General features: G+C 42.9%; 1 protein-coding gene across 2 annotated transcripts; it reads right to left on the bottom strand.

The window, feature by feature from the left end:
* Positions 1-601: 601 nt before the first annotated feature.
* On the bottom strand, positions 602-25,624 carry LOC117548060 (cytochrome P450 27C1). 2 transcript variants are annotated; one of them, XM_034219018.1, is made up of 10 exons: positions 24,871-25,624; positions 22,160-22,350; positions 21,463-21,662; positions 21,062-21,271; positions 20,224-20,387; positions 16,003-16,169; positions 15,719-15,797; positions 15,282-15,485; positions 2,630-2,765; positions 602-1,996 (listed from the first exon to the last, which is right to left on the bottom strand). In XM_034219018.1, exons 1-9 carry the CDS (start codon positions 25,258-25,260, stop codon positions 2,646-2,648), a joined length of 1,725 nt encoding a protein of 574 aa, XP_034074909.1. In that variant the 5' UTR covers positions 25,261-25,624; the 3' UTR covers positions 602-1,996; positions 2,630-2,645. The 2 variants fall into 2 exon arrangements, with proteins under 2 accessions (XP_034074909.1, XP_034074903.1); XM_034219012.1 differs by having other exon boundaries at positions 1,949-2,765; positions 24,871-25,623.
* Between the last annotated feature and the right edge of the window lie 902 nt (positions 25,625-26,526).

Raw genomic sequence — 26,526 nt, 5'->3', positions numbered from 1 at the left:
ATGATATAACTGTATTACTGTATATAAATGGCAATGCATTACATTGCTTGGGTGCACAGTATTGTGTGTCACAGGAATTGTTTTATCAGAGAATAAGTGATCAACCACACACCCACTCATGCACAGGAACTGCAGGAGAAAGATTTATTTTAACTAGCTATAGCTTACCATTTTCTTACAATTGGCCTGTGTGTGTATACTTAAACATGTACAAATATGTTTCTGCTGATAGTGCTTGGTGACACAGCTGGAAGCTAGCATGCTTTCTCCAGCCCTCCATGAAAGCAAATGTTTGTACGTTAAAGAGGATTCAATAAGTTAATTGAGATACATTTTTCATTAAATAACATAACATGCATAACAAATATGCATCTGGCTTAAATATATTAATTTATGTATGGTTTAGGTCAGTGGTTCTCAAATGGGGGTACGCGGACCCAGGTACAAAGGTCAAAACCAAGCAAAGTACGTTTTCCTTTGTTTGGTCCCCAACTGTGGAAAACCTTAATACCTGATGTCTGTTGAATCTGTCAACTCGTTTATATCAGGGATACAAATAATCAGAATCAGAAATCAGAAACATGTTTATTGCCAAGTAGGTTTTAACACATAAGAGATTCAAATCAAAGTTTCAAGATTCAAAGGCTTTAATGTCATATGCACACTAACTACAGTGTAGAAATGGCAAAGGAAATCTTGAGTCCCGAGCTCCTCCAACAATGCAACATGTTATATACCACATAAAATAATAACAATTTTTTTTTTTTAATTGTGCGAGTAGAATTGAAAGAGGAATTTATCTTGGTGTTTCTGGTGCATAAATAAACAAATATACATAAAAATAAAACAATGATAAAAATATATATAATAAAATGAAATATGTGCAGTAACAATGTGCAGAATTCGGAGGGTTGTGCAGGACTGAGTGTTAGGATGAACAATGCGAAATAAAATTGCTTACTACAGCTTTCCAATAAATTAGATCATTTATTTTCAATGTATTCTATGTAAATAACATTTTTATATGCCACTGTAGAGCACATTGATTTGCATTGTGTCCGAAGTTGTCGGCAGGATCAAAAAGTCCAAAGCGCAAGGAGAATTCCCTCGAGGGAGAATTCTGGAAAGCTGCCTGCTCAAGTCCTGAAATGATCCAGTGTGGTCTTGAGTACCAGTTCGCCTATAGGCCTACGTCAATGTGTGTTCTGGGTACATACACTACCATTCAAAAGTTTGGACACACATTCAAAGTTTTGTATTCATTTTAATTTGTTCTACATTGTAGATGTATACTGAAGACATCAAAACTATAAAAGAACACATATGGAATTATTTAGTAAACAAAACAATTGTTAAAGAATCCAGAATATGATTTATATTTTGCTGGCAGGATGTTGAGGTATTCATGCTGGTTAAGTGTGCCTTGAATTCTGAATACATCACCAACAGTGACAACAGAAAATCCCCCCCACACCATCACACTTCCTCCTCCATGCTTCACGGTGGGAACCACACATGCAGAAACCATCCGCTCACCTTCTTGTTGCACTTTTATTGTCATTACACAGTACAGGTACTACGTAACAAAATGGTTTCTCTGCATTTGACCCATCCTAGTGTTAGGAGCAGTGGGCTGCCATTATGAACGGCGCCTGGGGAGCAGTGTAGGGAACAGTGCCTTGCACACCACGGTAGCGCTTAATCTTGCCGGGACTTGAACTGGTGACCTTCCAGTTGCCAAGCCAAGCCCATATGGACTTCACCACCTAATTCAGAACACTGCTGCTCGAGTCCTCACTAACACTAAGAAAGTGGATCACATCACTCCAGTTCTGAAGTCTTTACACTGGCTTCCTGTATGTCATCCGCTTACATTGCCCACACTGTCACTTTATGTGAGTATTGTGGACTTATACATTGCAATTGGACAAACACGACAAACACAATGTTTATAATAATATTTAGATCTTTATTGTTTTCCAACGTTTTATTGGAGCTAAAGTAACAAATGGTAGAGAAAGAAAAAAGAGCAGATAAATAAAAAGTTATTAAAATATTATTTTTCCTCTATACAAACCAAAGTGATCCTTATAAAACTGCAGTCTTACAAATGGTCTCCTCTTGCACAAACTGTTATATACATTATCCTAATAAAATCATGATGTAACAGATATTCTGGCTAAATGATTGTATTTACTGAAAAATCATAAACAGTGTAGTCTACAGATGTTTTGAACCAGTACATAGTGTGAAAAACACAAATAGATACATAATGTATTTAATTAGCTGAGTAAAGAATCCACTTTTGCTTTATTTGGTTGGCAACAGAAACTAATTTGTTCTGAATCACAGGAAAAGTTCCTTTTCATTTAAAAAGAAAAACATTCCTATGATTATAATTTTTAAATTGAAAATAGAAAAGCTGTTTTTGTGTATCTAATGCGTTTGATATAGTGATTTAACTTAGGCAGGAAAGGAAGTGTGAGTATATAGATTGTAATAATTTCCTCCCCCCCGCACACTATTTTGAAATAAGTAAAACAGTCTTCGCTCGGTACCTAAAATCTGTGACGAGATAAAGAAATAAAAGTTAAATGAATGGTATCATTTCAAACACAGTACAGTATACCATGTGGAGTGTGAGACTAGTTTTCTCTGTCAATGAACTGCAGGTTGATGGGGTCGGCAGGGCAGAGCAGGCCATGGGTTTTGGACTTGACTTCAGAAGTGAGAGGAGAAACGCAGATGTGGAACTTTTGAATGAGCTGTACAAGGAGCAAAGACACAGACATGTCAATCAGAAGATATTAATCAGAACATTTGCAATTGTGTTTTTATTAAATTGTTAGTAGCACAGCTGGGAGCGGTCAAGCTTCCTCATAAATTAATTATTGTTTGCATTATTTTTAAATATTGCAGCTTTTTCAATTCAATTCAAGTTTATTTATATAGCCCAAAATCACAAATCCTATTTGTCTCAGAGGGCTTCACAAGTCAACAAACACAATTGGTAATGTAAAAACAACAAACGTATTTTATAAGATCAATGTGAAAATACCAAATTAAAAAGAAACATAACACAATGACACAAACACAGTTAGAGTACAATAAATACAATTCCATAAAACGAAGGGTGCATGAGGATGTATAAAAGGGGGTTTAAAACCAGTCTTAACTGTACGCTGTACTAGCGAGTGCAATGCTGCTAAAACAGGAGTGATGTGGTCCATCTTCTTTGTTCCTGTTAAAACCTGTGCTGCAGCATTTTGTATGAATTGAAGGGTCTTTAATGATGAGTTTGGACAGCCTGATAAAAGGGAATTGCAATAATCCAGCCTGGAGGTGATAAAAGCATGGATTAGTGTTTCTGCATTGTTGTGATTTAGGATGTGCCTGATTTTTGCAATATTCCGTAGATGGAAGTAGGCAGTCCTTGAAATTTGCTTTATATGGGATTTAAAAGACAAATCCTCGTCAAAAATAACACCAAGATTTTTTACCGTGGTGCTGGAGGTCATGGTAATACAATTCAAATAAATTATGTTGTTGGACAATTCGTTCCGAAGGTGCTGGGGGCCTATAATGACTTCTGTTTTGTGGGAGTTTAATAATAGAAAGTTGCTGGTCATCCATGTCTTTATGTCTGTGAGGCATTCTTGCAGTTTAACTAATGGAAATTGTACATCTGGTTTAATTGATAGATACAATTGTGTATCATCTGCATAACAATAAAAATGTATGGAGTTATTCCTTATGATATTGCCCAATGGTAGCATATATATGATGAACAGGATGAGTCCAAGTACAGACCCTTGCGGTACTCCATGACTGACTGTAGTTTGTAATGAGGATTAATCGTTGACAGATACAAACTGAGACCGTTTTGATAGATAAGACCTGAACCAGCTTAGTGCAGTTCCCCTTATACCTATCAAAAACTATAGGTTACTTACGTAACCCCAGTTCTCAGAGTAACATGAAGTGAGATGTCTCACTATATGATGCGCCTCAACGCGTATGCAAACAGAAGCATCAATCTCATTACGCCAATCCTGATTGGCTGGTGATCTTGACGTCAACGTCAGGGAATCCACCCACCCTTTAAGTAGCTTGCGCTACGACGCAGCGTCATTCAAAAATAAGCACCTCTTCTCGCTTCGCCTTAGCAAGAAGGGCCGTCTGGTGAGACATCTCACTTCATGTTACTCTGAGAACTGGGGTTACGTAAGTAACCTATAGTTCTCATTCATAACACTCCGTTCGATGTCTCACTATGGGATATTGAAACTCCCGTATTGCTAGACATGCTTATCTCGAAAATCACCAAAACAACCAGAACTTAACAGGTAGAACTCTGTCTCAACACGGGACCCAGCACTGCGCGGGCCACACTTGGAGCAGAGACATCTAGCCTGTAAAAGCGGACAAAAGTGAGCGGCGAGGACCAGCTCGCTGCTGCACAAATGTCTTGGATGGAAACACCCTTGATCAAAGCCCAGGATGTAGCCAGTCCACGAGTAGAATGAGCATGCAGGCCCGTTGGTGCCTGCAAACCCTGACTCGTATAAGCCAGAGCAATCGCTTCCACAATCCAGTGGGAGAGCCGTTGCCTGGTAACGGGCTTGCCCTTCTGAGGGTTAGCCCAGGATATAAAGAGTTGGTCATTACAACGAAACTCTTTTGACCTGTCCATATAGATGCGTAAAGCACGAACTGGACACAGCAAATTCGGCCGCTGTTCCTCAGAGGAACACAGCGGCGGAGGAAATGCCACAATGTCAATGGGGGTACATGAGCCAACCACCTTAGGTATAAAGGCAGGGTTGGGCTTCAGCAACACTCTCGTTTGCCCCGGGGCAAACTGAGTGCATGAAGGATGTACAGAGAGCACATGAATGTCACTGACTCGCTTGGCAGATGCCAGAGCCAGTAACAGCACTGTCTTCAGTGACAGGTGTTTCATGTCAGCTTCTTCCAGGGGTTCAAATGGAGGTCGAGTGAGCCCATCTAAAACCACTGCCAAGTCCCATAAGGGCACCAGTGACCTGGAAACAGGGAGGAGCCTGCGAGCCCCTTTCATAAAACGGCAGACCAAAGGATGTTGGCTAGCCGTCTTTCCCTCAAAGCCCACATGGCATGCAGCAATAGCAGCCAGGTACACTTTGATCGTAGAGAAAGCTCTGTGTTTATCAATTAAGTCCTGTAGAAATGATAAAATCACCCCGACAGGACATTGAAAAGAGATGTGTCCCTTTTGAAGGCACCACTCCTCAAACACCCTCCACTTACAGTCATAGAGAGACCTGGTGGAGGAAGCTCTTGCACTCAGAATAGTGTTTATTACCTTCTGAGGGAGCCCCACTGTATTCAGATTGTACCACTCACGGGCCAGGCCCATAGTGCCAAGCGCTCTGGGTGTGGGTGAAAGATCGTCCCCCCCGCCTGAGACAGTATGTCCCTGCGTAGTGGGAGCTGCCACGGCTGCCCGCACAGCAGCCTGATATATCTCTGCCAGCCAGTACATTGCAGGCCAGTGCGGAGCCATCAGGATAAGTGTGTGGCGTTGTTCTCTCACTCTGGCCAGAGTTGGGGGTATCAGAGCCAGGGGTGGGAACGCGAACAGAAGGACCGGAGGCCAAACGTGCGCAAGCGTGTCCACGCCTAACAGTGCGTTTAAATCGCGCATTGAAAAGAACAACTGACATTGAGCATTTTCTTTTGATGCGAACAGATCCACCGCGGCCCGGCCGTAACGCACCCACAGCTGACTCACAATCATTGGATGTAGAGTCCAGTCTGCATATAGTGGTGCACCTCTGGACAGCAGATCCGCCCCGAGGTCCATCACTCCTGGTACGTGCGTCACTCTCAGAGAGAGGAGACGTCCGCAGCTCCATAAGATCAGTTTGCGTGCCAGCATGTGTAACTGGAGAGAACGCAAACCCCCTTGGCGGTTTATATACGATATTGTGGTCGTGTTGTCTGTCCTCACGAGGACATGATGTCCTCTGAGAAAAGGCAGAAAGTGTTTCAGGGTGAGGAACACCGCTAAAAGCTCCAGATAATTTATGTGTGACCGTTGGAGGTCTCTGCTCCAGAGACCCCTCACAGGTCGACCTTCGTATATACCCCCCCAGCCCGTCAGACATGCGTCTGTGGTGACCACCTTCCGCGATAGGACAGCACCCATAGGCCCGCCCCGTACTAGAAAAGTCGGGTGTAGCAAGTGGCGCAGTGCCATTACGCATTTCATAGTGACCATCACTCTCCACGCGCCATGACGCGCGGGGTCCAATCTGAGGGCAGCTACCCAGCGCTGAAACTCCCTCATGTGTAAGCGTCCCAGTCGTACCACCAGAATGGCTGACGCCATGAGCCCCAGCAACCGCAGACATGACCTGAAGAGAACATATTTGCGTGGCTGGAAATGAGCGAGGCAAGCCCTGAAGGCTTTCACTCTCTCTGCTGACAAGCGGGCTGTAAAGGGCACCGAATTCAGGCGTAGGCCCAGGAAGAGTACAGTCTGGGCTGGAGACAACATGCTCTTTTCTGTGTTTATTACGAAATCCCAGGTCGAGCAGGTGTTTTACGAGGACATTCGTCTGCGTAATAGCCTCTTGCTCCGACTGTGCGAGAAGGAGCCAATCGTCCAGATAAGTTGCCAGGCGAATACCCTGTTGTCTTAACGGGGCTATCGCGGCTTCCGTACACCGTACAAACACTCGCGGGCTGAGAGACAGACCGAAGGGAAGTACTCTGTACTCGTAACAGACACCCTGAAAGGCGAACCTCAGATATTTCCTGTGTGGGTAATATACTGGGATGTGGAAATACGTATCTTTCAGGTCGACTGATGTGAACCAGTCGTTTTGGCGCACGAGACGCAACAGAGATGTGTGAGTGAGCATTCTGAATTTGTATCTTTTGAGATATTTGTTCAGAGCTCTCAAATCTAGTATAGGCCGAATTCCGTTCCCTCCCCGTTTGGGAACGAGGAAATACTTTGAATAAAAGCCGCTCTGACTCTGTTCGGCGGGTATTATCGATATAGCCTTCTTTTCTAGTAGCGAGAAAATCTCTTGCTCTAGAATATGGGCCGACTCTCCCCGGGCCTGTGAATACAGAATGCCCGAGAAGTGAGGGGGGGTGACAGCGAATCGGAGCCTGTAGCCCCGTGTTACTGTCTTGAAAACCGAAGCAGAATCTGTGAGCATCCTCCACTTTTCGCTTCTCAAAGCGAGCGGAGATGTCACAGCTCTGTCGTCTGCCCTCAGTGTCTCTATTTGTTGTGTTATGGGGCCCTCTAGTGTCTGAACACGGTGGTACCCCAGGTTGACAACCCCGGCCGACACTGCGCATGCGTGTGGCGGTGGTGCCTTCACAATCCCGTCTATTGTCCGCCTTTTGAGAGAGGCCGTAGCCACTCTCAAAAGAGTGGCAGACGACAGACTGTTTATTGTTTTTATTTTCATTTTTATTGACTGCGCCCTTGGCTTCAAGCCTGGAAACGACAGTGGAAAAAGATTTATTTTGAAACAACATTGATGACATGTGTTTGTGTGACTTAAACAGGCAGCGGAACTTGCTGTCTTCGATGTTAAGTCCATTTCCCTGATGGCGCGAAACTTGAGGATGACGTTCTGACATCACTCGAGGCGGCGGGAAGATGGGGGCATGGTGGCACCACGAAAACACATGAGCATCCAACACTGGAACGTGCTCTGGAGCTGGGGAACAGGCAACTTCCAGCTCCTTCATCGAGGAGAGGAGAGGAGGCTGTCAGGCCGCCCGCTTCTTCTTCCTCGCCTGGTGGCTGAAAACCTGGGTCAGCGGCAGCTGCCGGAACCGGAGATTTTCTTGGCCAGCTCGCTCTTGCCTCGTGCCTGGGCTGGGGACCCGGGACGGGCTGCGGTCTCTGCTGCTTCGGTATTTTTGAACCAGGCAGGATGTGAGACAGCTTGAGTGAAGGCCTGCCGCGGGACCATTGGAGGTGGCGGCTGGACCCTTCGGGGGAGACAGAGCTGGAGAGCCTCGTCTCCCTTCCTTTTTGACTCGCATCTCAGCTGCATTGAAGCTAGAGCGGAGTCAAATATGCCCTCGGGAACAATAGGCATGTCCAGAACATCCTCTTTTTCCCGGTCTGGAAGGTTCGTAAGGTTGAGCCACCTGGCTCTCTCCTGTACCACCATCATCATCATTCCCAGTGCTTTGCCCGTGGCTTGGACTGCACAGCGCTGCACACGGAGGCAAATGTCCGTGATCGCTGCGATCTCGTCCCACACGGCAGGCTCAGGTTTGCTCGACATGTCTTCGCAGAGCTCCGCCTGGTAGGCGGTCAGCAGCGAGGAGACGTTGAGTGCCCTGGCGGACAAAGCTGCGGCTTTATAGGCCCGTTCGGTCATCGCTGACTGGAACCGGTCTGCCTTTGCCGGTAGCTTGGGGTTCCTGCTCGGTGTCGAAGCCAGCCTCGGTTGGAGGTGGGCTGCCACCAGCGGTTCCATGGGTGGCATGCGGAGCAGGCCGAGCCTCTCCATACCGTCACAGTCCAGGGAGGAGGCACCCTGGATTGGGGCCTTATTGCTAAAGGGACGGTCTCTCCACGAGACCGACACCTTGTCCAGCATCTCCGGAAAGACTGGAAGGAGCTGCCTCTTCGTCCTTGCTGCTTGGGGCAAGTTCTTCCCCTCGTAGCGAGATCTGGTGGTCTCCTTGGCCACTTCAGGCCATGGGATGTCCAGCGTGGACGCAGCGCGTTGACACACGGCCTGCAAGTCCATGCTTACGACGGGCGAAGCTGGTGTGCTCTCGCCCGGGGGAGCGGACATCGCTCCCGGCTTTGCAGCCTGAGCCGATGAAATGAAGATGTCATCCTCATCCGAGTCAGACAGGAGGAACTCAGAGGTATCCTCTTCGTCCTCCATATAGTCCAACTCCAGGACATCCTCCGCGGGTGGAACCATGGTGAGGTCCAATTGGGAAACCCAGCTTGACACAGCGCGGGGCTCCGCTCTCGCGGCTCTTGCCGCCACCGGGTCCCAGCCTGAAACGGTGTGGGGCTCCGGTTCAGCGGCTGTCGCTGTTGTTGAGCCCCAGTCTGACACAGCGCGGGGCTCAATCTCTGCGGCGGACGCCACCATGTCTTGATTGCCGGCCGGCGAATCAGCGGACATGAGGGGGTCCTGTCCCGACAAGCTAGCTTGGCGTGCTAACCGTCGGCGGAGGCTCTTAACCTGTTAAGCCCCGAGCCTGTTTTTCAGGTTTCAGGCTCGAAAATGACACGCCCAGAACAAATGACTATAACTTCACTTCTAAAAGGTTTATATGAATAATTTTTGTTATCAAAGCAAGGTTACATCTGTGAGTTGGATGTAGTAGTGTCAGAATCAATATAGATTTTTCTGTGTCAGAGTAAATTCAGATGGAACATAGCAAAAAAAATGTAAATTCCTGTCTCCGCCTAAAGAAAACCCATTACTTATAGTGAAGACCAACCTTGAATGATGGGTTAGTAGCCTAAAAGCTTTAGAAATCCAAAGTATAACATATAATAAGTACCCTGTATCAAGATTGAGGCAAAACAAGTGACATTTGACTTTTTTAGAGAGGTTTATGAAAAAAAAGTCCAGGCGGAATAAGCTTTGGGCACATTTGGGCACATTTGGTTCCATCAGTGCCATTTGACCTTTTTCAGGTACCAGACTATAAAAATCATTGTATTACATTGAATCATCACTATAGGTATCCATTCCACCCAAAACAAAACAAAAAATATTTTTTAAAAAAAAGATATATTTTTTTAAATAATTTTTTTTTAAATATATTTTTGTGTGTGTGAGTGTGTGTGTACTAGGTGTGTGTAAGTGTAGGTGTGTGTATGTGTAGGTGTGTATGTGTAAGTGTAGCTGTGTGGGTATGTGTAGGTGTGTGTAGCTGTGTGGGTATGTGTAGGTGTGTATGTGTAAGTGTAGCTATGTGTGTATGTAACTGTACCAACGCACTATACAATTAAACCACACTGTAGGTCATTGTGTGTAGGTGTACTTGCACAATAAAAAAAAACGGAAACATAGGTAACATTTGACTCCAACTCGGGCAGATTTATTTCAAACATTTTACCAACACACTATAGGCATGTCAAAACATTTTACCAATGTACTATACAATAAAACCACACTGTAGGTTTGTAAAAACAACAAATATTTTACCAACACACTATACAATAAAATCACACTAGGTATATAAAAACAACAAGTATTTTTTTTTAAATAAACACTCGCAAAACGTTATACCTACCTGAACTTTATACCTACCTGAATGTTCCAGTATTTAGGTCGTGCCACTCCCTGAAACAGTTCTTTTTGACAGTGAAGCACAGAGGGACCTGGCACTTCCTGCAGTACACAGGTGTCTTCACCCTTTTGAGTCCAGCATCTAGGCACCTCCTGCAGTTCTTCCTGACCTTGGTGGCATCTTCCCCATAATACTCGGACATGCATGTGAGTGGTGGAGGAGGGGGAGGAGGTGGTGGAGGTGCAGGGCCTTCTGCAGGGCCTTCAGCAAACTCCAACAATTCTGCAGCAAGCTGCTCCCTGAAAGTCTTCTGGGTGTGTGGCTTTGTCCTGCTGGGGTCACTCCTCATCTAACAAATGTGGAAAAACAAAGAGATTAGATTAATTCACTGGCTTATACTTATAGGATAATATTGGACTATAAATGAATAATATTACACCAAATAAATAAGTAAACACATGTATATTCATTCACTGGCCATTCATTTAGAAAATGTAACTCCAAAAAGACAAGTAACACTATTTAGCATTTTGGCTAATCATTCCTGTTGGCTAAGCTAACACTGTGATGCAGTTCCACCAAACATAAAAGTAATATATAAAAAGGATAATATTGGACCATAAATGAATAATATTACACCAAATAAATAAGTAAACACATGTATATATTCATTCACTGGCCATTCATTTAGAAAATGTAACTCCAAAAAGACAAGTAACACTATTTAGCATTTTGCCTAATCATTCCTGTAGCTTCTTGGCTAAGCTAGCACTGTGACGCAGTTCCACCAAACACATAAGTAATATATAAAAACAGAGAGATTACATACCTTTCCCGTGGTGGAAGTTCAACATCCGAGTCACTACTGTCCGGATCCAGGTCTGGCTGGAGGAGATCTTCATCATCCGACGAAGAGTCATCTGGTATGAGCTATCGTCAGCTAGCATCTCTAGCACCTGCTCGCCTCGGTGGTGAAGCTCTCCCTTCTGGCTGCGTAATGCGTAATGGAGCCGGAGCCAGTGTTGCCAACTCCATAGTAAGGAAAGTAGCTATTGGCTGTCCGAAAAGTCACCAGAAGTCGCTAAATGACGTCATCGCCTAATTTGCATATCATGTAATGGCGGCTGTAGGCAAAAAACGTTCCCAACCCTTCAAGGATCAAAACTTGAAACCACCGGAGTTAAATCCAGACGACAGTAGATCAGAAATGTCTTTGCCTTTTGAGTATGTTTTGGGGTTTTAACATGACAGTTTGGCATAGAAATCCCCCTTACAATAAAGGCAGTATGCCCGTGTGTCATCTCCAATAAATGGCTTCAACCATCCTTTATACTCAAGGTTTGATTCCCACTCCTTTCTGTATTTTTGAGAATACAATTTAGACTGTGCCATGATGTTTAGCTTGTCACAGAGAGGCACACACACAGTGGACGAGGTGATTGAGTGACTGAGGCTGTGTGAGGCAAAGCAAAGCAAAGGCAGTTATGTATTATAGTGTGAAAGTGAGTGAAGAAACATTTACATTCAACATTTAAATCCCGCTCAAAACCAGGACGGCTTGGCAGTTGGCGCATGCGCAATTCATTTGCAGTCTCGACGCGGGGGAGTGTGGTTGTCTGTCTCCTCTCTGCTCTGACTGCAGCAGCAGCTCTGCTGCGGCCAGGCAACTGTCAGTCTGAGCGCCTGTGAGTACTATGGGAGGGAGGCGGGGCTCACGGCAGCACCCGCGGCTCGTTAACTGCAGAACAATGTGAGTCTCCAAACACCAGAAAAGTCGCTAATAACACCATTATAAATCGCTAGATTAGTCGTTAGTCGCTTTTGACACAAATAAGTCGCCGGAGGGTTTGGAAATCCGCCAAATTTAACGAGAAAATCGCCAAGTTGGCAACACTGGCCGGAGCGGGCGTAGTACTACGCAGGATCATATCTTTGGAACCCATTGGTCGATTTGGGTGATTGACACCTTTTCTGAACCGTTAGAGCCAATAGAATCGAGTGACAGTTAGTAAGTCCCGCTAAACACTTACGTCAAGTAGAGAGAGGTTCGCGTAAACAGCACGTGAGACAGCATTAGCTCGGGACTGCGAAACGTTATACCTACTCTGCTGTCATGAATGTAATGATAGATTATCAGGAACAATTCTAAAGTGACTAATAGACATTGGATTAACCTTAAACAGCGTTTTTATTCCCTTGAACACGAGCTTTGATCACAAAACAGCAACGGTAAGACATAATTATTGTTATGGTTTTGAAAACTGTTGTTTTTTTTCTTCTCTGTTCTGGCTGATATCTCAGTGAGTTTGTGTCCTACAGTGATGATACTTATAATAAAATAATCTGTGGAGTATCAGCTTTCAGGTGATATGTAGTTTGTGCAGAAAATATTAAGTTTTAAAGATCGTTTTTGCTAGTTAGCACCGGAAGTAGCATCTGCCCGTTTTAGCTAAGGGCTAATGCTAACGTGAGACTTGTGTTTTGTTTCGGTAAAAATGGTTCGTATAGTCAGTTAGCTGAGATTCTTCTCGTTAATCTGGTATAACACATTAATAGGTTTTTAAATATTAAGATGCCCTGAGACACAGTGTCGTGAAAAAAAAAAACAGGGTCCCCGCCTTCGGGCTTAACAGGTTAATGGTGAAGCGGGTACAATGCCCAGCAGGAGCCGGGGTTATCGATAGCCTCCCGGGCGTGTTCCAGCCCGAGGCAGGACGAGCAGACCTGGTGTGAGTCTGTGCCTGAAATCTTAAACCCGCAGCCGCATAGCCGAGCCTCCGAGTCCCTGACTCCTCTGGTGTGAGGGAGAGAAGGGTCCATCTTCGATCGCCGGGGTGTCGGCGTGGAGTGGACACGCTAGTAACAGGTACGTTACTGAGAAAAAAATCCAACCTTGCCGTTAGTCCGAAAGGAAAAAAGGCGACGGTGTAGATTTTATTCTTTAAAGAATATTAACTGGTGTGTTAATACCTTTTTTTTTATCTCTGTCTCCCCTGGTGTGAGAGAGAAAAGAGAACGTCCTCTTTACCGTGGTGTCGGTGTGGTGGGAAGAAAAAACTAGCAACAGGTATGTTAGCTTGAAGAAAAGAAACGGCGAGGCAGATTACAATATTAACTGGTGTGTTAATATTGCTCAGTCTTCTTGCAAAGCAAAAAAGTAACCGGCAAGCGCCCGTCGACCGAATGTTAGCTTTGGGTTGAGTCTGTGGACCGTTAAGCTAGCCCGGTTACTGATCAATCGAGATGTGCTCTGAGGCGAGAAGAGGTGTTCGAATGACGCTGCGTCGTAGCGCAAGCTACTTAAAGGGTGGGTGGATTCCCTGACGTTGACGTTAAGATCACCAGCCAATTAGGATTGGCGTAATGAGATTGATGCTTCTGTTTGCAGAGGCGCATCCCATATGCGACTTTCACACCAGCGCTTTTCCCTTTCTAGCTCCGAGCTAGATCTTTTCTGGTTCAGCTCCGGTTTCCCTTTTCTGCTCCCGCTCTGTTCACACCGCCCAGCACCCGACTGGTGCTGCCGCTGCTGCGTCATGACGTCACCGTTTACATCGCTGATTTGCTCCCCAACGGCATTACGGCGCTCACAACAACGGGGAACTGCGTCGGGTCGATGATCGTGTTGCTTTTAAATCACACGAAGCCAGAATACATTGAATAACGACTTCTCCAACCTTATACTTTGCTCCAGAGTGCCGTGGTTCATTGTTTATTAATGTGTTTCTGCAGCATTTACCGACCGCTGCAGTGTTGGCTGCTCTTCCACGGGAGTTTATTCTCCTCCGTTAGCTCCCGGTTAGCTCACACTGCAGCGGCCGCTCTAAAGTATTCACTGTCCGACTCACACAAGCAGCTGATACATATCCCCAGTTCCCCTTAGCCTAGTGAATGTGTGTCAGTCTGAATTGACGCTGTTTGGTATCACAACGCTGTTATGAAAGTTTCTCTGGTATAAAATGGGTGATGTTAGAATAGCAACCGAAGCTAAACTGACTACTTGCTATTGCTATCCTATTGTGGCATAAACCGTTTTCTACAGGCACATTTTACCGGCGTATTTTTATTATGATTCTACTTGTGATAGTCGGACACGACAACCTGTGCAGCCCATGTATTGATTCCATCCGATAGCTGCTATAATACAAAACAAAACGTCTGCCTCTCTCCACAATGATCAATAACAGTGAACGGATGGTCAAAGTAAGGTACAAATAAACAGAATCACACGAAGCCTGGTTAGTGTTGCCTGACTTTATAAAGTGTGTTTATAAGCACTACTGCTTGTAGGCAGGCATGACAGTCGACCCATGTTCAGGGGAGGTGGGTTTAGTTTCCTGCACGCCTCGACGTAAGAGAGACGTAAGCGACGCCACCTCTTAGCTCCGAAGCTCTTGCCTCTAGACCGACAATTTTTTGGAGCTGGAAGTGAACCGGATTCCGGAGCTAAGAGCCGGCGCCGCTGCGGTGTGAACAGGAAAAACCGGCGCTTTTCAGGCTCCAGCTCCGAGCCGGAGCTGAAAAAGCGCTGGTGTGAAAGGGGCAATAGTGAGACATCGAACGGAGTGTTATGAATGAGAACTCTAATCTTTGGAGTAGTATGTTATGGTCAATAGTGTAAAAGGCAGCACTCAGATCTAACAGAACCAGGATAGAGGCAAGTCCATTATCAGATGCACAAAGCAGGCTTTTTGTGTATATGATCCCTGTGGTGAAACACCTGAATACCCGAGGTCTGTCGAATCTGCTCATTTAAATCAGGGATAACAACAATATTGTGATTTTGTTGTTGTTATTGTTACTGCAGCTTTCTTGTGTGTTTGATGTGATTTATCTATTAAAGCCACTGTAAAGCACATCATATTTCTGAATAGTGCTCTATGTATAAAATTGCCTTGCCTCAGAAGCTCATTCAGCTACATTTCATTTGTTTACATAACTAGATGTATTTATTTATTAATTTAATATATTCAATTATTTATTTCTCCTACCCTTGTGAGAGCCAGATGCATCTCTAACTCAGCTATTCTCTTGCCGATGCAGCTCCTGATGCCGTAGCCAAAGGGAATTGAGCCAAAGTTGTCCACTCGATCTGTGGAATCTTTCCGTATCCAGCGAGACGGCTGGAAGTTTAGAGAATCGTGGAAGTTCTCTTCATCGAAAGACGTGGAGTAGTGACAAAGGGCCAGCTGAGTCTAGTGAAATGAGCAGACAACAAAATGTCAGTTATGTAAGGAAACTGCTGGGCTATTGTACATGCATGTGTATGAGACCAAGGAACAGAAAGGTGTATGAGCAATGCTGGATCGTGTTACATCTGGTTCCCCTGACATGTTTTTGTTGGCTAACTTTCATGGTGACGCTTTTTCTTCAGCACATACACATTACACACATGAGGAATCACATCTATTCTTTCTTTCAGTCTTACCCCTTTGGGGATGAAGTATCCGCCCACCACCAAATCATCCTGGGTAATCCGTCCGTTGCCAGGGAGAACTGGAAAAAGCCTGCTCCCAGGGAGGGGTGCAACACAGGGGGAAATTAAATCTACTCGTGAAAATATTTAACAAAGTCAAGCCCTAATTTATAAAGTCTATTAAACCATTGCTCTGTTGTTTTCACTCACTGCAAGTTATAGCAAACCAAAAGCGAAACCTAAGACTTTGTCAATAAGAAAAAAGCTTAATAATTCAAAACCAACGCAGTGTGTACCTGAGTGTCTCTTTGACCAGCCCTCTGATAAGAGGCAGGCGAGAGACATCGTCTGCTGTGGCCACTGCTCCCGGTCCAAGAGTTTTGGTCACTTCGGTGTAGATTTGCTGCTGTATATGTGGGTGCCGCGCTAAAAGGTAGCTGGCCCATGAAAGGGTGAAGGATGTCTGTGAAAAACAAAAGTGTATTTTGAATATTTCTCTCAACATTCCTTTTTTAATTTGTAGTATATTGTAACAGAAAATAGGCCCCAGTTCCTTTTTACCACTCTTAATTGTCTTTTAAATCCCTGTAACTCTCCCTGTGTTGTGCCATCACCTACTCTATGTGAAAAGTTCCTTTCAGTTTTTTAATGATAAAGTCTTGGCCATCAGATCTTCACCTCCTCCTCTCACCTTAGACCCAGCTGTGTCTCCTGTGTGCTCAGCTGTCTTCGAGCAGTTTGACCTGGTTTCACTGCCCGAGTTATCTGATGTGGTTAAAAAATTGAAACCTTCACAATACCCCTTAGACAGTATTCCTCCGAGACTACTGAAAGACATTTTACTACTATTGGGTCATATATTTTAACTTTGATAAATATCTCTCTGACCTCAGGCTGCGTTCCAACCTTTTTTAAACACGCTGTAGTGCAGCCTCTTATCAAAAAACAGAACCTATTTCTAAGCTTCCCTTCCTGTCTAAAGTCCTAGAGAAGGTTGTGTTAGCGCAACTGCAGTCACACCTTGTTTTAAACTGCATATCAGAGAAGTTTCAGTCTGGTTTCTAAGAGTTTTGAATGATCTTCTTTTAACTGCTGATTCTGGGAATTCTGCTGTGCTTGTGCTTTTAGATTTGTCTGCTGCTTTTGACACCATTGACCACCAAATTATTTTATCACGCCTTGAACTGTGTGTTGGAATTAAAGGTAATGTCCTAAAATGGTTTAAATCCTATCTGTCAGAAAGGACCATCTTGGCCAGTATTCTTCAGCTGCTCCACTAGTATGGGGTCCCTCAAGGTTCTATCCTAGGCCCCATTTTGTTCAGTCTGTATTTACTACCTCTGGGGTCAATTTTTAAAAAGCATAACATTTCTTACCATTGCTTTGCAGATGATTTGCAGGTATACCTGCCTATAAAAGCAAATAAGGAATCTAGGATTGCCTTGCTTAGCTGTCTGAAAGACATAAAATCATGGATGGAAATCAACTTCTTGACTCTCAACTAAAACAAGACAGAGATTTTAATATTTGGACAGTCTGAACTCCTGGATGGCTTTAATAGTGTACTCGGCCCATTAGCCTCCTACAGCCGTCCCTCTGTCAGAAATCTTGGAGTCATCTTTGACAACTGTTTTAAATTCGACAAACAAATAAGCTCAGTTGTCAAGACAAGCTTCTTCCAGCTGCGGCTTCTGGGGAAGGTAAAAGCCTATCTTCCTAGTAAGGAATTTGAACAGCTAATCCACCTATTTATAACGTCTCGTTTAGACTATTGTAACTCCCTGTATATTGGTGTTGATAAGTGTTTGATCCGTCGCCTGCAGCTGGTCCAAAATGCGGCTGCACGCCTTCTTACTGGGAAGAGACGTTATGACCACATCACACCCGTTTTGGCAGACCTTCATTGGCTTCCTGTCAGTTACAGGATCCAGTTCAAGTACTTACTTGTTGTTTTTAAATCATTGCATGGACTGGCACCACATTACCTGTCTGAGTTGTTGCACCGCCATGCTCCAGCTTGAGCATTGCGATCAGCTCAGCAAAATATGTTGGTGGTTCCTCGGTGCAGGAAAAAAACCTGAGGTGACAGGGCTTTCAGTGTTGCAGCTCCCAGACTGTGGAACAGCCTCCCAGTACATATCTGGACTGCTGAGTCTATTGAACTTTTTAAATCTCAGCTAAAAACTCACCTCTTTGCACTGGCTTTTAATACTAGTTGAACATTACATTTGTATGTGTTTTCTTTTTATATGTTTCTAGTTATTGTGCTTTTTAATGTTTTTAATTATTGTTTTATTATTGTACTCCCATTGTGTTATTTAATATTGTAGTTATTGCCTGTACAGCACTTTGGTCAACTGAAGGTTGTTTTAAATGTGCTATATAAATAAATAAAGATTGAGATTGAGATATTGTTCATTTGTTCTTAATTGAAATCTCTTTGGAAAATGTATGCCGATATTTTTCTTGATACTTTTGCAATACACGATGATAAAGAGTTAGGATGTTGTATCTGTATGTGCATGTGTGCACTTGAAAAAACCATAACGGTGTGTATTTGTATGTCCCTATATTAGAAGCATCTTCATGTATACAAAAATTAGAGTGGAAAAACTGAATTTCAAAAAATCTTCTTATGCCAGCTTCTTGAGACCAGCTTTCACACCCAGACGCTTATCCCTACTGATTGCCTTACTCGCCCTTTTCAGCCAAATCCTATACACTTAATAGCATTACAGTGAGTAGATTACCTCAAATAATATAAGGATACCGCAGATTTAAAATAATCCTGATTAATTAGAGAAACAAAGGTATTAATCCAATTACATTTAACTTGAATTCTCAAACTCTGACACGCTATTGCCCAATCTCACAGATTGGTAGTGCCCTGCCAACTTCTATTATATATCTTCTGTTCTCAACTCTGCCAAACTGTTATTTTTTCAAATCTCACAGACATCTTAATTTCAATAACGTAGGCAGATAGGTCAATTATAGTGCGTTATATTTTCTTTTATGAAATCTTATCTTTACTCACTGTGCTGTTAGCTTGTTGCCCTAGCCTACTATTGACTTAATTTCTTGATATCCTGCCCATCTTTTCATCTGGCCTCTTTACTTTTCCAACCATGCATTTTATGACATGGATTGGTAGAAGACGAGTAGACTAATGATCAAAATAGTCTCTTTCACTGTATCACAGGTCTTATCATCCTTCTCACTGTTGTGTCTCCCACCTCCCTCTCCCCCCTACTCTAATCTAATCAGACAGGGACAGACACTTGTTGACACCTCAGACAAAGCTGGACAGGAATCATATGACAAAAGCTCATCATGTAACAGCTCAGAAAGGCCTGGACCTCTCCCCTTAAATCTCTCACATCTTTTTTTCAATTTAAAACACCAATGATTCGTCTTAAGCCCCCCGATGACGTTAGTCCCAAACTTTTTTCCTGTTTCTTGAAAGATTCCCTTTTCCTCAAGCTCTTTATTGTCCCCCTCATCGCACCTCTGGTCAGTCTGTGCTATAATTCTGTCTGTGGCTAACATGTCTTGACAGCTCTCTTGTGTGCCGAGTAAGGGTAATACACCATGGGGTCAGGTAATGGCTTAGTTAAGCCCACCCCCTACCGGGACTTGGCCGTTGCAACAAGTTAAACAAAAACACACACCCATTTATCCTGTGGCCCCCAGCTCAGAACAAAAGAGTCTGCTCTCATAATTATCATTAACCTGACAGTACCCCCAACAAATTAGGTAGGAACAGTGCAAATGTGCACACAGTATACACAGATACACAAGCACCTAAAAAGAAATGCACTTCATTGACAATAGACCTACAGTCCTAACAACTTACAGTACAATATCTATTTAATTTAGAAGCACATGAACGCTCAGCACAGCTGTCTGGTGGAGGAGAATAAAAGAGACAAAAGCCCCCCTGTGTAGATATAACAGACAATGACATATGAAAATAAACTAAAGCTGAGTGAGAACAAGTTTGTCAGAGGGATACTATGTAACCTCCGATTCACTGTTCTGACCTGACGCTGGCACAGCTACACAGGAATGGATGTGGCGCCAGAAACCTAACCCTTGAAACCCAAGACACACACACACACACACACACACACACACACACACACACACACACACACACACACACACACACACACACACACACACACACACACACACACACACACACACACACACACACACACACACACACACACACACACACACACACACACACACACACACACACACACACACACACACACACACACACACACACACACACACACACACACACACACACACACACACACACACACACACACACCACACACACACACACACACACACACACACACACACACACACCACACACACACACACACACACACACACACACACACACACACACACACACACACACACACACACACACACACACACACACACACACACACACACACACACACACACACACAGGGATTACACAAAACACACACCGTGTCGACCCCAGCCAGCAGCATCTCCGTTAAATTGGCGTAGATCTCCTCCAAGTTCATTTCCCTGGTAACGAGCATGTGTGTGAGCATCCCCCCCTTCACCTCCTCTCCCCGCTCCACTTTGGCCTTAATCTCCGAAAGTCTCTTATCGACGTGAATCTGACCTTGAATTAGAAAGCAACAAAGAAGGTAGGATGAATGGAAAGGGAGGAAGTAGGGGGAGTTGAAGGAGGGTAGCGAGGGAATTGAAAAAAATGAACAGGTTATGCAACTGTGGGACCCCATACTCACACTACCCCATGGCAGAGCATTGAGATTTATATGCAAATCAACATTCCTTTCTATTGATGCAAGGCTCTTATACAAAAAGTAGGGTTTTCGGTTTAAGGAGTACAGCTGGCAAAACATTATCCAACATGTTTACCAAAATAGTAGTAGTAGTAGTAGTAGTAGTAGTAGTAGTAGTAGTAGTAGTAGTAGTAGTAGTAGTAGTAGTAGTAGTAGTAGTAGTAGTAGTAGTAGTAGTAGTAGTAGTAGTAGTAGTAGTAGTAGTAGTAGTAGTAGTAGTAGTAGTAGTAATCATTACAAGCATGTTTCCAAGTGGAGGATTTGAAAACAGTTGTAAATGTATCCTGTTGTTCTGGAAAAGCTTGGTAAACAAATCCTGGTGATGTTTTCAAGGGTTATCTTTGCAACAAATTCTTATTGGAAGCGGAGAACAGAATTGCAGTAAAACCTGTTGAATGAGAAAGCACTGTTGCTACTGCAGGCAGATGGTTTGCTAAAACTAACATGTATACCAAACAGTGTTAAAGTAGCTGTCATGTAAAATTCTCACTGAATTTGAAGAGGCCATCCCAGGAGCAACAGAACTCGTCCCAGGGTTTGGGGAAGACAGGTCGCAGCCACTTGGGGATCGCCCCTGCATACATGGTCGTCTTGAAGGAGCTGAACATGAGGTGCAGCGCTCCGATGTAGTCTTGGGTTTCCTGGGGAATTTCATTTTCCAAACAGCCCAGTCGGGACTCGTACAATATGACTGCCACACCTTTAAAGACAAAAAAAGGGATAGGAGGATTAATCTTTTTGGTGCAGTTGGAAAGCTGCAACAAGAATTCCTTACTCCTCACTTGTTTCTATGTTAAAGTGTAACTCGAATGTAACACAGGTGCATCATCATTTCATCATTTTTAAATCCATTCAATTCATTCACACAACCTCTGTTGCATCTCTACCAACCTTCCATGGCATATTTGAAGAACAGGTCATTGACATTAAGGACAGTTGCTCCGTCAGACTCCTGGGTGCGCAAAATACGAACTCTATTGATAAGGTCATCGACCACTTCGTTTACATCGTCAGAGAACAATGCTACGTCACGGGGCCGCATGACGAGCTGCCTGAGCACGCTCCGCATCTTCAGCCAGTCTTCTCCCTCCCTGGAGAACACCACACAAGAGACACAAGCAGGACATGTTGGCATTGTTTAATGTAATGCAAGGCATTTCTGGACAACCTTGTTGTTTTATTAATGACAAATTACATTTTGTATTGTTTATTTCTAGTCTTTTAATTTCTCTTTTGATGCTGCTGCAACGCAAACTTTTCCCAAATTGGGATCAATAAAGTACTTCTTATCTTATCTTATATATAAAAAGAAACAAATACATTTTTTTAGGATTTGAGCTGTTGTGAAATTGCATTTTCTGTAAATCGCTTTGGACAAAAGTGTTAGCGAAATTAAATGTATTTTAGTGTGATGCTGGTGAAGCTGTTGAAAAACTAAAAGTATGTATGCCAAAGTGTGCAATGTTGTGCTGTGCCCATCTACACATAATGGAAACTAAAGGGATTATCCTGCTGACCTCAAAGTAATTAACTTCAGTAGGTCTTTGTGCAGATTCAATCACTCATCTAAGTTTGAAGTGGCACTCACGCTGAAATGAGGCCAGTGGAACGGCCTCTCATGTCTCTGTACTCCTTCCAGGACTCCATGTTCGCTCTCTGAGGGGCCACGCCCTCAGCCCTCAGCACTTCAGCCACCAGGTCACGGTGCGCCACCGAGACCACCAGTTGCGGCCCAAAACGGGACTTAAATATTTTTCCAAACTTCTTACTGTGCTCCATCTATAAAGCAAGAGTCACACATAACAATACATATTCACATTCAGACTGACATATTCTTTATGAAATAAAAATGTAATGTAATTTGCAGATATTGGCTATGAGGTTAACTGTTGTCTGTGCATTAATTGTGTGTTGAGCATCCCAATGTTAAGATTACCAGTGCTAAGTAAATATTTACAGCAATTTTAACATTTCATTTCAAACCTTTATTTATCCAGATTGTCCCTTGAGATCATAGATCTCTTTTTCAAGGGAGACCTGCAGAAAACGCGATTTATTTTAGCAAACACAACAATAGACTAGGTTCCCCAAGCCAAATGTGTAAATCATTCTGATTTCTCAGTTACAAGCCTACAACTAGCATAAATTCCCCTATGTTTATTACCTAAAATGATGAATGAAGGGGGGAAATTGTAAGCAACTTTTGCCAAAAAGAGTCACTCAATTGGCAAAACGTAAACATGAAAATCATAGCAGTTATTTGAGATTTTTGTCAAAACTATTTGGCAAATAACTTAGAAAAGTAATATCCTTTGATGCCTCATCATTCCGCATTATTTGGTGTAATTTTTGCACACTTTGTGTCAGCACTGCCTAGTTAGTATCATGGCCAAATGTGTGGTCAAATGAGTATAAGACGCTTACATTTGCCAGAAAATAGACTGTGTGTGGCTCCACCAGGCACATAGAATTACAAAGATTTGGATAACAGTGGTATTAATCCAAAGTGGATAAAATAGAAAGGGATATGGCAAATAAGATACAGTGTGGGTCATATCATCAAGTTGAGTCAAGTTTTAACACAAGATGAACAGTACTTCGTGTTAGTGATAGTAATTACTTGTCCTGATAAAGAGTACACTGCACCAAGTGTGTGACACACAGGGTAACACATACTCTTTCTGTGTGCCTGGCAAAGTTTATAACCCGAAATACTTATTATATTTATTTTTACTATTTAGTCTTCATCTTCTGCCAGAACCTTTCCCAACATAGCATAAATATCCTTTAAGAGCTGAACATTTAGATAGCTGAACGGTTTACAGGGGGAGTATGCAGATGTAGCAAGAGTGCAAACAAATTGAATTATAATAAACTTGAAGAATAAAGATAAGGATAAAAATACTTCTGATTAGTAGTGAGACTAATGAGTAAACTGGATTATAAACAGTGCAAGGCTTTGTCAGGCTCACTGAATAAGAAAGTGTTATCCTATTAAAATGTGGATAAAGTAATGGAATGCATTAGGGCAGATTTGTGTTCAATGCCATGCCAATGGGTCAAGTTTCAAAACGTGATAGATTTAGGGATTGAAGTAATGACGGATTATAGACTGTATGCCTGACAAAGCACATTCGTGTTACTGCTTAATGAGACATATAACCCCAACATTTAAAAAAATACAAATGTTTTCTCTTACCAGTAATGGTAATAATCAATATAGATTAAGATTATAAGATAATGGACTTTAATGCTATTTTATTTCTATTTCAGAAATACTTTGGACTGTTTATTTCTTGTGTCTTAAATTTCTCTTATGTACATTGCCTTGTTTTATAATGCTGCTGCAACGCAAACAATTCCCACATTGGGATCAATAAAGTACCTATCTATCTAACTATCTATCTAAGGTGGGAGGTTCTTGATGTTCGAGATATTGACTGTAGAAATGTCTGCCTTTTCTCAAATAGTATTATGGGCTGTTTCATATAAAAGGTGTATTTCTTATTGTATAGAAATTCTTCAAAGAGTAATAAATAAACAGGTTTAAAACCTTAAATTGGATTGAAAAAAACCATTACATTACTTGATGATGCAACTGTCTTTCTTTTCTTTCTTTTTTTAAAAGATTGTCTCATGTATGATTTTTAAAATGTTGCTAAATTCATATATTAATGGCACATTTTGATATTGTACCACCATGAGAATAGGACCATTAACTCTCTAGACCTGTATGGTCTTTTAAAGGCTGTAGTGGGTTCTCAGTTTAAAAGCTACAGTGGAAATCCATTGTCCCTTTGTCATACTAGCTTGTCCCAAAGGAGGCTAAACAGCGCTCCAAAGTTATATAAAGCTTATATGGGAATATTGGCAGAGGTAACTTGACTTCTCATCAACATATCTGAATCAAAATGGGTTCAAGAAATTCATAAATCATATCATTTTTTTATAAAAACTGGACCTTGCTGTATACAATGAGTGTGAGCTCTAGGATAACAGCCTTGTGAAACTTTACAACCACAAATAAATGGTTGAGGGCTTTCAGGGGATGTATGGCAATCAACAAATGAACTTCTTGCAAAATGCTCCAAATGTCATAGGTAATTTTAATGCTTAAATTGTAGTTTGTGTGTGTAATTGTGCAACTGTTTTCTTTTTGGAATCTTTTTTTTCATATTGTAATTGAGATAACATGTTTTGTATTTTTCAATGAAACACAAAGAAATGATTTTATATGTAAAAAAAATAATAATCAAAACAAAATGCACAAAGAGAGGAATGGGTTGTGGACACCATTACCTGTATTTCGTGAATTCTGCTGAACCCGTCTCTCCAGAAGAACTCTACCAGGTTGGAGAGGGTGCTGGGTCCAGGCATCTCCTCCAGGCTCAGGATTCTGGGCTTCTCGCTGACAGCCGCCGATGAGATAACACTTTCCGGCATGGCTCCTTCCCCAGCCGCGGAGATCCCAAAAGCATCGCTGGCTGCAGACTTATGCAAGGCGCGGAAAATGAAGAAGAGCTGCTTCTTTAGCCGGTCGTTCTGAACTTTCTTCCAGCATGCTGTCGTTAAATGATTCAGCATTGCCATTATTTGGATACTCCGTGCACACAAAAAAGATGTATGATTGAGTCTTTTTGCAAAGTATTTAAACTGCCGAATTGATATCTGCAGATGAGCCTGGCACATTAAGACACCGTCCCCACAGTGAGGAAATGTGATATAACATGGGATGTATTAGGAGACCCTTTTAAAGAGTTGCTTGTATAACGTACACTCAGGAGCAGATCCGGAAAAGAGGATTGGACGTTCTTTTCAAAAGAAGGGAGGGATAAGTCTGTTTTCGGTTGTGGGCGTTTCCACCAACTGCTGTTGCGTTTCACTTTTTCATTGGGAAATTCGAGCACGTGCCAAAAGAAGCTTACATAACGTCAATCAACCAGCCTGTGTGCAAAGCCAATACTATGGAGCTAATTTCCTGCCATAACTCCACAAACAAACTAAACATGTTTTGCAAAATAATGCCTCATGATTCACTAACAAACACAATGTGGTGTGCAAATACAAAACACCATCTACAAACTAATGCATTTAGTTTTGCAAAGAAAAAACGTATATATCAAACAAACACATAGGCCTACCATTTTTCTAATAAATCAAGTACACAAAAATTGTTTACAACTACAACACTCTTTTTTACAAGTAAAAAACGTATATTCCGCAGGGGCCGGCGCATGCTCCACGGCAGCAGGGGCGCTACTGAGTCCATTGGGAAGGCGGGAGGTTGAGAAGAGCATGGAACAGCCCTTGCCAGCCTGATGACAGCGGTGTTTCTAGCGATCCAGCGATCTGGGTCAGTGTTTGAACCATGGTTTGAACAATAAGAACTGGATGACAAAATGGCCCAACTTTTGAGAGAGTGAAACGTCACAGATTACCCAGCATGCCTGAGAAGTACCCGTATATGCGCTCATAGAGCATGCGCAACTTTAACCAGGCTCGTTCACATCAAGCACGTCAATTTACTATGGAACGCCCTGTATGGAACGCCCTTTGCGCCACAATTTGCACGTTTATTCGCACGTAGTTTCGCGCGGATTAACGGGGAGGTCCGTTTATTCGCGCGAAACTACGCGCGAATAAACGGGGAGGTCCGTTTTATAAACGGGGAGGTCCGTTTAAGTTCAAAGTCTCAGTAACCAATCAGTGAAGAGCAAAACCAGACCAAAGCAATCTGTAGATGAAAAGTTCCTGACATTGTGAGGCTGTAAATTGTACGTTATTCCAGATTCAGGGGACTATGTATTAATTTGGCTTTCAATATAATAAATATATCAATCAATATAACCTGCCTTCATTGTCTTTTAAAATAAAATCGCCTTACCTTATTTTACTGAAGTGAAGGGTATTTATGTCTCCTTAAATCACCTTTTAAATGTACTTCTTATAACATGG

This window comes from Gymnodraco acuticeps, unplaced genomic scaffold (assembly GCF_902827175.1).
Source record: "Gymnodraco acuticeps unplaced genomic scaffold, fGymAcu1.1, whole genome shotgun sequence".
Lineage (NCBI taxonomy): Eukaryota > Metazoa > Chordata > Actinopteri > Perciformes > Bathydraconidae > Gymnodraco > Gymnodraco acuticeps.
Note: the sequence above shows the minus strand (reverse complement) of the source record. Positions and strands in the feature narration are given on the sequence as shown.

Excerpts from the sequence above, each read along its gene's own strand:
- LOC117548060 (XM_034219018.1), bottom strand. The coding sequence starts at position 25,260 with ATGTGCCAGGCTCATCTGCAGATATCAATTCGGCAGTTTAAATACTTT. Across the intron at positions 20,388-21,061 it reads GGATGGCCTCTTCAAATTCA|GTCAGATTCACGTCGATAAG; the intron begins GTGAGAATTTTA and ends TTCTAATTCAAG. Across the intron at positions 16,170-20,223 it reads TGCTGGCTGGGGTCGACACG|ACATCCTTCACCCTTTCATG; the intron begins GTGTGTGTTTTG and ends TGTTTTTCACAG.